Source organism: Passer domesticus, chromosome 4 (genome assembly GCF_036417665.1).
Source record: "Passer domesticus isolate bPasDom1 chromosome 4, bPasDom1.hap1, whole genome shotgun sequence".
NCBI lineage: Eukaryota > Metazoa > Chordata > Aves > Passeriformes > Passeridae > Passer > Passer domesticus.
In genome coordinates this window covers 26,954,651-26,969,636 of record NC_087477.1, presented here as the reverse complement: position 1 = coordinate 26,969,636, position 14,986 = coordinate 26,954,651, and the positions used below count along the sequence as shown (strand labels likewise).

General features: G+C 37.2%; 1 protein-coding gene across 10 annotated transcripts in view; it reads right to left on the bottom strand.

The window, feature by feature from the left end:
• The window catches only part of TTC29 (tetratricopeptide repeat domain 29), a 228,177-nt gene that overhangs the window by 47,818 nt on the left and 165,373 nt on the right, over positions 1 to 14,986 (bottom strand). For all 10 annotated transcript variants that reach the window (XM_064416703.1, XM_064416700.1, XM_064416701.1 and 7 more), the window contains 2 exons: positions 6,300 to 6,391; positions 601 to 724 (listed from right to left, as the gene is read on the bottom strand). In XM_064416703.1, the coding sequence (XP_064272773.1) occupies positions 601 to 724; positions 6,300 to 6,391 (216 nt within the window). The remainder of the gene's footprint in view (positions 1 to 600; positions 725 to 6,299; positions 6,392 to 14,986) is intronic.

Below are 14,986 nucleotides of genomic sequence, written 5' to 3'. Positions count from 1 at the left end.
AAAGGTACTAAAGCGTGAATCTTCCACTTTTGCAGCAATGTCTTTAACCCTTTTGATTTCAAAACCCAAGTGTCACTGCAGTGCAAGTAGAGACAAGAGAAAGTCCTTCCACTGCTAACAGACCTTTGACAAACTACTTGCTGCTAGAATCCATGTCATAAATTTGGCTGAGAGAATGTAAAGAAGAAATGTAGCTAAGATTGTAAACATTCCATTAGTATGCAATGCAGGATACATTCATATATAGTGCAATAAAATTTCATTTGCATTAACCAATGACTCTTTATGGGCATATATGGCGCCAATGGTGATCTGGATGCAGATTTTTCACAGCATGTAAATTTGTCCTGATCTGAATTTGGAGTTTTTTATTCATCTGTTTTAGAACAAAACTCTCTGTGTTAAATTTGATGTGAAATTTTCACCTTTCTCAGAAAATTAAGGCACATTTCATTTAGTCACACAGTGACTTCTCCTGGGGTAACTCCTGCAAGATGCAACACCTGGATCAAATCCTCCTCTGTCATCTCATAGGCAAAACCAGATTTTACCAAGAAGCAAATCAAGTTGTTTGAGATCATTACTACAAACAGTACTTACTCTTTCATTGTGAACTTTTCCAAGCAGGACATTTGCATCCACCAGGCTTTGGCTTAGATTAGCGCTCTCAGCATCCTTCATAAACTCTCCCAAGTACTTCACAGCCTCATTTGATTTTCCCTGACTGAAGCAAAGGACAGGGACAAAATGAAATATTTACTCAGATGGCTTCTTCAAATGCTGAAGATCTTCCCCCTTGTTCTGAAGCAACTTTATTTTGTGGTGACTCATCCATGACTGGATTTTATTTCCAAATGGCCTCCAGCACTACCTGTGCTGAGCCCAGTGAGACTACCTCACACAGAATGTCTGAGGGCAAAACTGGATCCTTTCAGCAAAATAGAACAAAACTTTCTTTCAGAATATTGTGCCATATTTTAAGGCCATGAATCAAAACACAGGTGGATGTTTTAACAGGGCTTTTGAACCTTCCATTATTTTATTTTTTCTTTCTACTGAGCTGCAGATAATATTTTCAATTCGACTGGACCTCACATCCAAAATAGGGGAAGGAGGTAAGAAGGGGTTTTTTTCAGTAAGGCTTTCTGTCATTCAGAGCTGCTCTAGAACCTGGTGGTGCAGCAGCAGCAGCTCCATAAAAGTGCTGTATCTCAGTTCTGGGGTGACAGCCTTTCCCTGAACACAATACTGCCCTTTGGCTGGGAGGATCAAAGGTGGCCAGGGTCACACAGGCAAACCTATAAACTACGGATTGCGGGTGCCAGCCCCAAATCCCAGTGAGCTCAGAGCAACCTGAGGTCACAGCTGCATCTAACTTGAAAATTGGCTAACATACTTTGACAATAACATTTGCAGATTTCCTTTTTTTTTTTTTTTAATAAAGCCAGTCATATTAACAATATAAGACCTCAGCAGTGTGATTGCAAGATATAAGACAGACATCTGAGCTTCTTGTGAATAAGGCTGGGTGCCCTTTTTCCCTTTAAGGCTGGAGTGTTATTCCAGATGACCTCAATATTAGCCATGAACTTGAGTCACTAATGTAGGAGTGTAGCATGCTAAATGTCAAGGCACCAAGCAAGACAGAAAATCCAGTCTTAATTAAGAAATTCACAAAAAAAGGAGCTTCTGTAAGTGATAAAGAATTGTGATTTATTTTCTCACCATCTTAAACTACCTTCAGCTGCTATATTCCTGCAGGAAATGATGGCCTGGCATTTATTTACAATACAGTTTTTATTATAAACTACATTAGGGATATGTACTTTCAAAATCTGGCAGAACTCTGAATTTCCTTCTTTTATGCTGTTGGACTAATTACAACAGCCTGCCATGAAACAGGAAACACAGCAAAGCTTAGCTGCAAATTTAAAATATTGCAGTGATTATCTGCATGTGACTAAGAGGGTAAGATTACTACAAAAGAATGCTAAATCACTGCAAACTAACATTCTTGAAATGCTCAAGTATATGCTACTGTAAAGCATAGAGGTCACTTAGCAGACTTGGATTTACTAAACTTTCCCAAGTTAAATATTTTATTATCATGAGAATACAAAATACACTGGACTGTAAACATTTACCAAATGTCAAAAGGCATCTAAATTTCAGAATTAGAAACATATATTTTTTTAACCTGTTTTTTTTTCCAAAGAACAGAAAATCAAATGTTTCCCTACAGCAATACAGCATATGATTTAGATAAGTTAAAGGACAAGGTTAAAGTGTTAGACAAATATTAATTCCAGTTTTTCTAGTTTTCTATATGCAGTGCACAGGTGCAACTTGAAGAGCATATTATATGGTATAATCATTAAATCCATTCAACCAGACCTTTGAGAGTTAAAAACATATATTCTGAGGAAAAGGACTCCTTGGTCCAAGGAATGAGAATGAAACAGTGCAGAATATTTGTGTATCAAGGTGATTCCAGTTTCCAATTGGGAAAACAGGACTGTTAACACCCACATCCCCTGACAACTGTCCAATTATGTATATCACACTTGGCCTACTGTTTGCAGTAGAAGTAATCAATAAAGGATGTGGTTGAGTGAACATAGATTTTGGTTGAACCAATGCATGAAAACTTAATCATTTACTCAGAGTGGAGAAATCAAATAGAGCAGAGATGAAACAGCCACTAAGGGGTTTGTTGATTGTACCACCAAGTTTGTGGGCTAGAGGCTGAAAGTAATAAAGCAAATGGAATCAGTGACAGGAGAAAATGTAAAAAGGTTTTCTTAATTTCATGAATTAATAGAAATGTTTTGATGTATTTTTGGCCATTTTTTACTTTTCACATCAAAACTTCTGCTCCACATATAGAAGATATGAAAATTGCTAGGCCATATAACCTCTTTGAGGAAAACAGGAATCAATTTGATACATATCAGAAAGATATTTCTCACTGTTAGGACTTCACTTAGGCCAGCTAGAAATCAGTTGGTACAGTTTAACAATTTTTCAAAGGAAGTACTTTTAGAAGCACTACAGCTTGAGATATTTAAAGTATGCTAGAAAGATTACTGAAACACTTTATCCTGCACAAGACCTGATAACATGATAAACAGGTCTTTCCTACTCAAAGGGCTAATATTTTATAGTTCCTTCAAAAATCTACATGTTATTTTATACAGCCATATACTTTCTATCTCCTTAGACATCACCTTCCTAAATGCATAAAATGCAATTTCCTAAAGATATAGTCATTCATGATCCCACAGAACAGTTATGATGACTTCAGCAGAAGAGATTACACATCTACAGCAACTCATTTTCCAGTTTCATGCTAAAATGCCCTATGAGATTTTTACCCCTATTAGACTTTTATGAAAATATGCACCTTTTATAGGATTGCTCATGTGATGGAATTGGATGTATAAATCATGTGTCCACAAGAAGTCATTACCATGGTGGACACTGGCAGAATAAGTCAAGAACATGATGCTATTATGTCAGATTCTTTCCCATGGAAAATGACATGACTAAATGCACATGATAAAGATTTTCAGTTTCCCATAGTCTCTGGAAACATCTGCAGCAAAGAATTCACAAAATATTCCAAAGCCATAGAGAGGTTCTGAGCCATTCAGGAGGGCCCAGGCACTTTCTCCAATCTGTCATGAGGAAATAAGTGCAAATTCTCACAGACATTATGGTTGTAATGCATTAGTTTTGGGAGACGGTCATCTTCCTGTGAAGATGTTATCCATCAAATTTAAAATTATTTACACAAATCTAGCCTAGATCAGGTAACAATACAAGTAAAGGAAAATTGAACAAGCTGAATATGGGGAATCTGTCACCAGCAGTGACAGATTATTGGTGCATTTATCCAAAGGGTTCTGTGTCCAGCTCTGGCATCCTCAGCACAGGAGGGATATGGATCTGTTGGAGTGGATGCAGAGGAGGCCACCAAGATGCTCAGAGGGCTGGAGCATCTCTCTTATGAAGACAGGCTGAGAGACCTGGGGTTGTACAGCCTCGGGAAGTCACCAGGGAGACCTTGCAGTATCTATTGTCAGCTTATAATAAAGACACAGACAAATTGTTGAGCAAATGTTGGGCCTGCTGCAACAGGACAAGGGGCAAAGGCTCTGAACTGAAGGAGGGTTGATTTAGATTAGATGTATGGAAGAAATGTTTTACAATGAGAGTGGCAAAACACTAGAACAGGCTGCCCAGAGAGGGGGTTGGTGCCCCGTCCCTGGAAATATTCAAGGCAGGCAGGATGGGGCTTTGAGCAATATTCAAGGCAGCCAGGATGGGGCTTTGAGCAACTTGATCTAGTTGAAGATGTCCCTATTCACTATAGGGGGTGGACTAGCTGACCTGTAAAGATCCCTTCCAACCCAAACTATGTTATGATTCTATCATTCTAGGATTCATAGGCGCCCAGACTTTTCCACATGTAAATTTCTCAGACAACTGAAAGTTGCTGAGAACCATCATGACATTTTACAGGGTTGAACAATTAATGCCTATCACATACCCAAAGCTCATCAGAGCAGGTATATATGTAAGGTGTTTAATTTCGTAAATGCTCTCATGGCATAACTACCAGATGGGTTTTATAAAAAGTAAAACAACAGCCATTTTCCAGAGAAAGGATTTATGGTTGGGTCCTCACCAAGAAGACTCAATCTATTCTCGAATCTATTCTTCAATAGATTCAATCCCTGATCCTACATATGAGATCGAACTACTCCTTCATCTAAATTAATTATATTAATTATATTAATTATATTCCTCTTCCAGGAGAATGCCTTAAATACTAAACTGAGGAATCTTACTGCTCTTAGTATCTGCTTCCATTGGTCCTCATTTCCTGTTTTTCTTTTTTTTCAAATTGCAACAACTGGATAGCAGTGGGACTGTCCATTCCTGGATAGCTAAAGAATGCCCCCAGAAGGTGTGGAATACAGATTTGATACAGAAGAAAATCACTAGCCACTCTGTGTTTAGATCTGCTTTTAAGAAAAGAATTGCATTGGCATGATCTTTCAGATGAAGGGTTTGGTAAACTAAGTTAATAAAGATCTCAAAATCTGAAACATCTGAGTGAACAAATGCATGTGCTCTCATTCCAGAATGCCTAAATCACAGAAAAGAAATTAACATACATGGTTTACCAGGGATGTTCTCTTAACCCAGCCTCTACCCAGACTGCTGCTTTTTGAGAATACAAGGAGCTCATGAATGCTACTGAGAACTCAGAAAACTGTGTACTCATTGCAACAGCTGGTGATTTAGCTACTAAATCTTTCTTGTTTAGGCTTTAAGAGAGTTTTAAAACTGGGACCTGGTATTCTTCGTCTGTTCTGTGTCTTTTTTAATATCTTTTCTCCTGTCCTTATTTAGGATGCTCAGAATACATGTAGATATGAATTATGCATCAGAGAGCTGAAGAAGACTGTGGTTGTGGCTGATCCCTACATGCTTGCATAAGGCCAAGAGACAAGGGACCTGACTCAAAGAGGAGAATTTGCTCTGCACACCGAAATAAGCCGAGTGACAAGTCCCTCTCCATAAACAATTGCCAAGCTCTACCATGCATCATATGCACCGAGGTCTTCAAACATAGGATAAGTCAAGAATAAGCTGCAACCTTCACTTTAATCTCTTTTTTCCCTATTTCATATGATAATTTCATTAGACGACTTTATGTCAAAATTATTTGTATCTGAACTATTCACCCAGAGGAAGATTTTAATGCCAGATGCTGAAATAAAAATACTGAAAACAAGCATTATATTTGCAACAAATTTGTACCTAGTTACACATGCACAAACCAGAAATGCCTCCACAGAAGAAAGGAGTGCAATAAATGGAAACTTACAGTTTAGAAAATATTACACTGAGACACCTACTGAAGCTTGGTACATTCTTCCAGATTTCCTTTCTTTCTTAACATGGAAAATAGGTCTCTATTTCTATTTTCCAGTAAAGTAAGGTCCTCCACAAACAAAAAAAACACCAAACCCAACACTTTAAAAGCCCTCAAAATGTGGAAGAAAAAGGACGTTATAGTTTATAGGCAAAGAAAAACTAGAACCATACACTTTAAAAAATGTGTAATAGTTTAAAATAACTTTCGATGAAAGGGTCACTTACTGCTAGAAGGGCACTGCTTAAAATTTAAGCAGTCAGTAATGGAAAGCGACAGACCTCTAACAATTGAAGTCTTTCACAGCTGAGTGAATCTGCACTGACAGTCAGACAAGGATGTGCTAACCTACCTTGCCAGGATCTCGGCTACAGCTGCATATGCTCTGCCCAGGCCAGCAGAATCACAAAGGGTTGTGAAGATTTCTACAGAGGTGTTCAAAACCTGTGAAACAGGAAGATAAAAACAGTAAATACCCCAATAGGAATTTCCACTTTTTCTTCCCCTACTAATCTCTCTGCTCACAGAGAACACAAAATTAAAGCTTTCCCATTTCTAAAACTGTTCTCTAATTAGCCATGATGGGACTAAGGTTTTGATCATTATTTATAGTTGTTTGAAACTACTCAACAATTACAAATCAAAAGGATGTAACTTGCAATTATTTCTCTGTATTTTGGCAATTTGCAGAAAACCAAAGAGGTACTCCCTGATTTGCAGTATAAATTTCCTTATCCATAATTTAAAAGATTTTAAGAGCCCATGCTTTTATGAGTTTCCGATAATCAATAACTTACGATGGTGTCCTTTACATCCATACTGTTTTAGAATGATATGCTGAAATACAACTCAGTATTATTTTTCTTTCTTTAATCTGTCATAACTTAATCTTGGTACAATTCAGATGCCCCAAAATGGAATAAATTATATTATACTGAATAAATTAGGTTATACGTTTAATCTATGTTGGCTTAAAGTACTGTAGATAATGCTGCTATTTTTCTGATTAATTATTCACACATGAGAAGTTTGTTAACATTAGCTTGGAATCTACTCTATTATTATGAACCCTGCCATAACTGAAGGCTTACAGCTGCTGCATAAAATCATATGATCTTAATTTAATTTAACACTGACATCACCTGTATTGCAGAATTTCTCTTTTCATCCATTTTTTTTTCAATGGCGATGACAGGAGAGTGCATATAAAATTAAATCTTATTCTTTCATCCCTCCTCTTTGTTGCTTGACCCAATCTATTACACACATGAGAAAACAGGAAATCTCCAAAGACTCTCTATGGAAATCCTTTTTGCACATTTCCAAGAAAGGAGTAGTGAATGTCATTTACCAGTTCTGAAGGAGGATGGGAGATGCCCAGGGACATATGACAGTATCCTGCATGCCCCAGGATGCCTATTTATACTGAGGTAAAAGATTGGGCATTTTCTACTCAGAGTGCACCCCTGTCACTGGCAAAGTGCATGGTTCAGGAGAAGACAACCTGTGTGTGTGACACCATTTCCATTGCTGCTTCCATTACTCAGATTTCCTAGTTCTTGAAAGAGTTTTACTACATGCAGCAGCATCCCTGGACATGGCTCTTATTCTTTAGCTCCACAAGCTCTCTGTGCACCAAAAGTAGCATTTATTAATGTGCACTGCCCTATTTATCATCCCTCAAGTGCTTTCTTATCAGTAGTGTTCTAATGTTGCATCCTATCCTTGCAGGTCACTGCCAATTGAGTTATCAATGCATTAGGTGTGACAGAAAGAGTACAAAGGCACCTCAGTTAGGAAGTTGTCACATCAGCTCAGAAGCCTCCCTAAACTGAATACATATATGATGTTGTCAGTGCCTGCAGTACATCCTTCTAATAATCCACGATGGTAGCGGAAACACACAGGTGTCTGAGAAATAATTCCTGGTATTGCATTTAACTCAGGGGACCTACAGCATTTGTTGTAATAATCGTGCCCATATTAGAAAACCTGCTATTAGAGTGTCAGGAGGTGTCACAAATGTTATGTGCTGGACTGAAATAGTTCCTACTTCAAACTGGCCTCTACAATATTAAACTTGGATACAGGGCCTGCAGTCATTACTATCTGACACAGAAAGGTTACTTAGAAACCTAAGGCTTTGGTTACTGCACTTTTTTTTTCTATTAAAGACATCAAAAAGACTGAAAAGTACAGATAAACCCAAGGAAAAATCATACAAAGCATAGCTGAAGTAAAAAGTTGGTTCATTGCATTGCTGCAACAGCTGCAAGAAAGAAGGAAGTAAATAAATAAAGCCCCTCATTCATATTGATGAAAAGTGCTCATTTTGGTCCCAGGTTACTACTACTCTACACAAATCAGATATTTCATTCTAAATAATGAGGAAATAACATTAATTAAATCATCTCCATGAAAGGGAGGAAATCTTGATAAATTATCATAGAAAATGTACTCTTTATGTCTATATTTCAAATGACTCCTCCAGCTTCAGGTAAGACATGGGGACACAGGAAGGGACACGGGCTTGATGGAAAGGAGCTGTGCATCCCTGGATGCCACAACTGCCCAGTATCCATTTATATGAAACAAGTGAAGAGGGCTCTTCTCTTCTGTATGTCCAATCTTCTACACTCAGGATAGAAACATTTCAGGATAGAAAAAAAGAGGAACAGATAGAACAGATTAAAATGATGGTTAAACATATAAGCATTACAGGATTTCACCGAGAGTCTCTTGAAATTACAGCACATTTTAAATTTTCATTTAAAACAAGAAAATTATAAAGTTTATATGCTGGAAAATCAAGTGGGATCAACACAGCGATGCCTGACAGAATCTGTAAAAAGCCTAAAGCTAACAAATAAGCATGAAAACTTTCCTGATTATTTTTATGGGATAGGAACAACCTATCCATCTAACTGGCTTCCTATGGATACCATATAGGAAAAGACATGCATGTGGCAGACAGTATTGAGTGGGCAGGGCTCTGCCAGTCATCTATCAGTTCTCTGGGAAGTGGATAAATGTTGAGAACACTGATTAGCATTTGGACCTAATGGAATTTATAGGTTCCCAATGAAAAGTTTGCCTTTAGACAGAAGCATAGCCAGAAAATAGTATTTATATATATATATATATACACACATATTGGCCATTCTGTGCAGGGGAAAATGACATCCAAGGAAGAGGTGGAGTAATTAATAATTAATGCTGAAAACTCCTACACAAATGTGAAGTTCTACTGGATGGGAAAAATTCAGACAACAAAAGAAAAACCATCTTATTTCGGTAAGATGCTTCTGCTGCAGTATTCTATAGAAAATATTGCATTTGAAAACAATATTGGTAATTTCCTTTGTAATTATCCATTAATAAAATATGTAATAATGTGTAAATAGATATTGAATGGAACAATGTAAGAATCTATACTGGTAATGTATAATAAAAACTACTCTGGGTATTACACATATTTAGCCAAATTTCCTTCTCAAAAGTTAGACAAAGTCTCCAGAGATTTAGAGTTACTGAAGGGGTAAAATGTCTGTTTTTTCCTTTATATTTTGTTTTGTTTGTTTTTTTTAGAATTAGCCATGTACAAAGAATTCTGAGGAAGGAAGCTGTTACAATAGATTTATCTTGATCATGCTAGACTCCATTATAAAATTGTAAAATTTCCATATTATTTCAAAGACAGTTTGATACTCCTAGCAACTAGTGGGAAAAGATTGTTGTATATGACGTTGAACAGCTTAGAATAATGTACAGTTCTTTCTACCTCTATATAAAAATGTAACCTAAGCTTAACAACATAACAATTACAAAAAACACACTGAGTCTGGTCACAGATTATTTTTTGGATCAAGCACATTGACTATCTCAAAATTTTTACTTCTGTGGGTCTGTGGAAACACTAGCTTAAAAAACCCAAATAACATGAAAGTCAAAGTCTCATACCGAAATGAACAGTGGGTTTCAATCACTTTTCCTCCTTTGTGCAGGATGTGGGAAGGTAGAAGTGGAAGGTGGACTTGAACTTTGTCTTCCACATAACAGACCACAGGATAGCTCCTGTGGGAGCACCCATTCACAAAATCAACTCTCTTTCAGTGTCTTTGTAAGTCTGTTGTGTCTACAATTACAGTGTAAAAATAAAGTCTTAAGCTCTGCTTAAATCCACAAAGTAGAGCCTGTTTGTGGTATGGCTCTCACACTAATTCTCTAGCTAGTGGTGAATTTCATATTAACCTGCTTTTCCAAGAAAAATGTTAGTGAGCTCTCAGACTCAGATTTACTTCTCAGTTATCTCAGCATTATGCCAGGCTGACCCTCCCGGGCTTATTCCATTAATATAAAACAGATACAGGAGCTCCTCCCTCAGGAACCCCTTCCATCGAAAATCCCACCCGTTATTTTTAATTGTTGTCACATCTGTAATTCTTTTATATGAAACAAAAACATGCACACACACCCCATTAGCATACACAAGACTCAGACAAAAGCACAGAGGCTCTGTTGAACACTGATACATCTGGGGATAATGGACAAAAGAGAAAATATTGAAAATATGAATTTATGTTGAATAAAGAACATCTATCCAACTCAATATAAGATTAATGCTACTACCAGCATTTCACTGTTTTGGCAAAATACATTTCTCTGACAAGCACATCATGAGATAACATTGATTTATAATACTGTAACTTTAAAAAACACAAAAACATAGTTCTGTTTTCAGCTTTAGATTTGATATTGTTTCCAAACTTTATTGGAAATACATTTATTTTGATTTCTTCAAATCTAGCTGTGTTTAGCCATTTCACAGCTGGTGAGCAGGAAAGATGCTTCTGCCTCATTTACAGATCTTGAACATGAATCAGACAATCAACTGGACCATTAGTCAAAGAGATCAGTAGCTAATGATTCCTGACAGGCACTGCAGTGGCAGGCCAAGGCCCAGCCTGGCTAGCAGCATCTGACAGTATTTTTCTGAAGCCAACAATAGGTGTTGGTAGACAGACAATGAAGTCAAGTGAGAGCACAGGACTCATACCACTTCCTACCTCTTAAATACTTTTAGAAAAAAACCACATAGTTCTGATGGTTACTAAATAATCACTTTGATATAGCCCAGTGAAAATAAGAGACAACAGAATTGTATGCATAGGCACTCTCCAGTTCAATGAACTCTGACCAGTAGCTGCCCCAGAACTGCATATTTAAAAATGACAAAAAAGTGCAGTCTTTACTACCATAATTTGAGTGGTTACACACCTGTGGCCGTGCCGAGTAAGATCAAAGAAAAGTTTCACAATACAAACCCAGATGTATTCTTATTTTTTGCCAAAACACAGCGTGGGAGAGGTTGGGCAGCAAAAGAAAAGGGTATTGTTCATGAAATGTATTGATCACAATGTGCAGAGCTCATTGATCCCAGGAATATTACACACCAGTAACTGAATGGCAGGCCACACCTTGTGCAATGCTATATGTGCTCAGGAATAGTGAGCATCCAGGGTAGAAGCTGCACATATTCCATCTGCATGCTCACAGCTCAGGGATACGGAAATTGGGTGCCATGACCAGGAAAGAGACAGCACTCCCTGATTTGACTGAATTGTTACTTCTCCCTCTTTACTCATAACTAAAATTCACCAACTCAGTCCTGTGAATGTTAACTCCTTGCCCTTAGCCATATGCACTTACACAGGCTACAGTCTTGGATAAATTACTAGAAACCCACAAATGTTGTCAATCTCCTTAAAGAGACAGGAATAATTCAGCTGGAATTGGAACTGGTCTGTTCCAGAACTCCTATTCCAGGGACTTGATTTGGATAATGCATAAGGACACATCTTGGAGCAAGGGGTCAGGGTCAGGGACAGGGGAGGGAAGTAGAAGAAACCAGCCAGAAGTCTGTCCAAGCCAAATGTCAAAGGGGAACATCCTTGTTGAAGAGTTTCCAGAGCTAGGACATGGCTACCACTGAGGTGCTGCTTGGCTCCACTCTCCCTGTGGATAACTAATCTGGTCCACACTCCTCCTCCCCTGATCTACTGGGCTATCAAGTGCAGTGTTTACCCTCATGCTCTACAAACACTCAGCAATGCATGCTTCAGGTTACTTGTGTGTGCATCTGCTTGAAGGATTAAGGGAGGAAGGCAAACATTTCACTCCTTCCTTAACAGTCTATCAAGATCAGACCTAAGGCTCTTTGCCTGTATCAAGTATTGTCTGCTTCATATAATACTCAAGGCATGTACATTTTGCTTTGATTCTGAATGGATGATATGTAAATACAAGTAACTAATTGAAAAGGTTCCTTTCCCTAGAGTAATTTCAAACTTCTATTGGCTTCCACAAGGTCAGGAGTTCACCCTGTATGCTTCATTTTGCTGCACAGAAAGCTTAAAGAGATGAAATGTACAGATGATTGAATAAAGGTTAATTTTCATTTCTGCCTTACTCTCCTTAATTCTGGACTTCTGTGCCACCAAGAATTATATTAATTCTGATTCTTTAAACAACAATTTTGCAGGAATGAAGTAATAATTTTCTTATTTCCTATATCTAATAAAAGGTTTTATTATTCATTCATATTTGAAAAATTTTCAAAAAATCATCCAGGTCCTTCAGAGCAAAAAAACTATGCAAACATCAAATCCAAGTATTTTCACTTACTATTATTGTACAATCTGAAATTTCACCTGCAAAAGACATTGCCCTAGTAAAGGTTACTGCAATCTATACTTAGGACAGGAATGTAATGTTTTCCAAGCAAGACATTGTTGACATATTTCTTCAAAATAAAGTATGGCTTAACAGTCTGGAGTGAAGAAGCTTCATCTGTTACCCTTTAACAGCAATATAAGAGGAAAAAACAGTTTATGTATCTTTTCCATCCTGACAGATGTGACAATAGCTGGAAACACTGTGCCTGCCAAGAGCTTTTATCAAGTATGTTATAACAACTAGTAATAAGTGTAAATAATAAATGGCTACGATCTTATGGGAAACGGTGGCAATACTAAACAATTTTTGGTGCTTGCTGATGGGAGTCTGCTAGTCCTGGAATTCCCTGGCTTCCCAGTAGAGTTTTGGCCTGACAATAAACAACAGTTTAATACTTTATCTAATCCCAGCCAGGAGGTAAGTTCAACAGCAAGCTTTTGCAGATGTTCACATCCAATAATCTATTCATAATTGATGAAACAGGGAGGTCAGATGTAATGGTTGCTACTATTCCAGCAACAAATAAATGGTTATTGACAAAACAAGGCAGTGTGGCGCTGAGTGCTGAGCAGTGACAAGCATGAAACAGTGCTGAGACAGAAGTAGTGATGTGAATACAGCCCTTCATCTTGAGAATTCCTCTATGTGATGTGTGGCACCGGGGCCACTCTGACACATAAGCAGATGGAGGTGACTTGTAAAGGAAAAGCGAGATTCTGCGAGCACATAAAAGACAAAGGCAGAGCCGGGGGAAGAAACAAGGAGAAAAGGGTGGACAGGAATGGAAATTGGGGTAAGTGCAATAACGTGAATTGTTAAGAAATGTTTTTGTATAGCAGGACTGTGATCCAGATGTCTGGACTGTTTTTATAAGATTGTTGTGTCTACATGAATGTACCTGGCTGTCGGATCACTCACTGTAACCTGCTAAGCTAATAGTATCATAATATATATCTGCATGCTTAAATGCCCATTACTTCTTCGACAAAGCACCTATAAATATTCTGCTTCATACTTACTAATATCTTGAACAGATATTTTTAACTACACAAAGTTTTCCTAGCTAAAAGCAAGCAAGAAGCAAACAAACAAACAGTTAAATTTGCATAACAGTGGTAAAAACTGCAGAGATAAACTAGGAAAGTATAAAACCAACTTAAATTAGATAATGTAGTGGGTACTTTTCTGTAAACCAATACAGAAGTTCAAGAAGGGATCTTATTCAGCTGAAAACCTTATATTCTTCAAGTTTTAACCCATGTAATGCATTAAAAGGATTAATAGACTGTTCTTATTGACTGGATAAAACTTGAGTCATTTAGATGCAAATAGACACTTGAGATCTTTTGCATCCATTTCAGTGTTAACGTATAGTATTTCTACAATGTTTACTGTGTAATATACTAGTATGAAAAACAGCTGAATGAAATGGGGACCTTTACTGGTATATGCAGTCATAAAGAGATTTCAGACAGAAATATTTTAAATATTAATATTACTAAAATCATTTAAAGCACCAAGGAATGTGAAATCGATTTCTTTCGAAGTACAATTTATTTCACACTTTGCTACCAATTCTTTTGATCAGCTCTGAAATAATACATAAGCTGAAAGCAAAACAGCAAAACAAATTGCTTCTAGCAAGGAGGCATCAAGCTCTCCATTTTACACAGACATGCCTCAGTGTTTTAACTTCTCAGGTTATTTATCTATCAAATGATAAATTTTACATTCCTCAAGATCTAATGCCTGAATCAAGACCTACTCTCCAGTTTAGCCATCAATGGTTCTGATCAAGCAAAGTTGTTGAGCATTTGTTAATACCTGAACACATGACTTGTACCCCCAAAGTCATTGAGAATAACTGAATTGAAATTTAAACACATATCTAATAAGTCAATTGCTGTAGCTTGAACTGTACCAATTTGAGAAACCAATCTAATTTTAAAAGCCTTACTTTACAGATTTTTTTTATAACCTGTTCATTAGAATTGACTGTATAACGGAAAACAAAACCTCCCAGATTTGCATTTAAAATGCAAATACATACGCATTTAAGCACTGAAATTCCTGAATTTGTAGTGTGGCTACAAATGTTTCCTTTCTCACAACACATTAAGAGTCTGACTTCTGTAAGTAGATTATCCAACAAAATTAGCAAATTTCTCTTGCAGTTCCTCAGCCATTTCCTACAGCCCTGGATATAGAATGTGCAGTTTCACTAATGGAAGCTCACTAATGGGCTGGCAGTTCCTAAGATCTTGTATGTTATTGTTATCAGATGACAAACTATGGACTTAGATA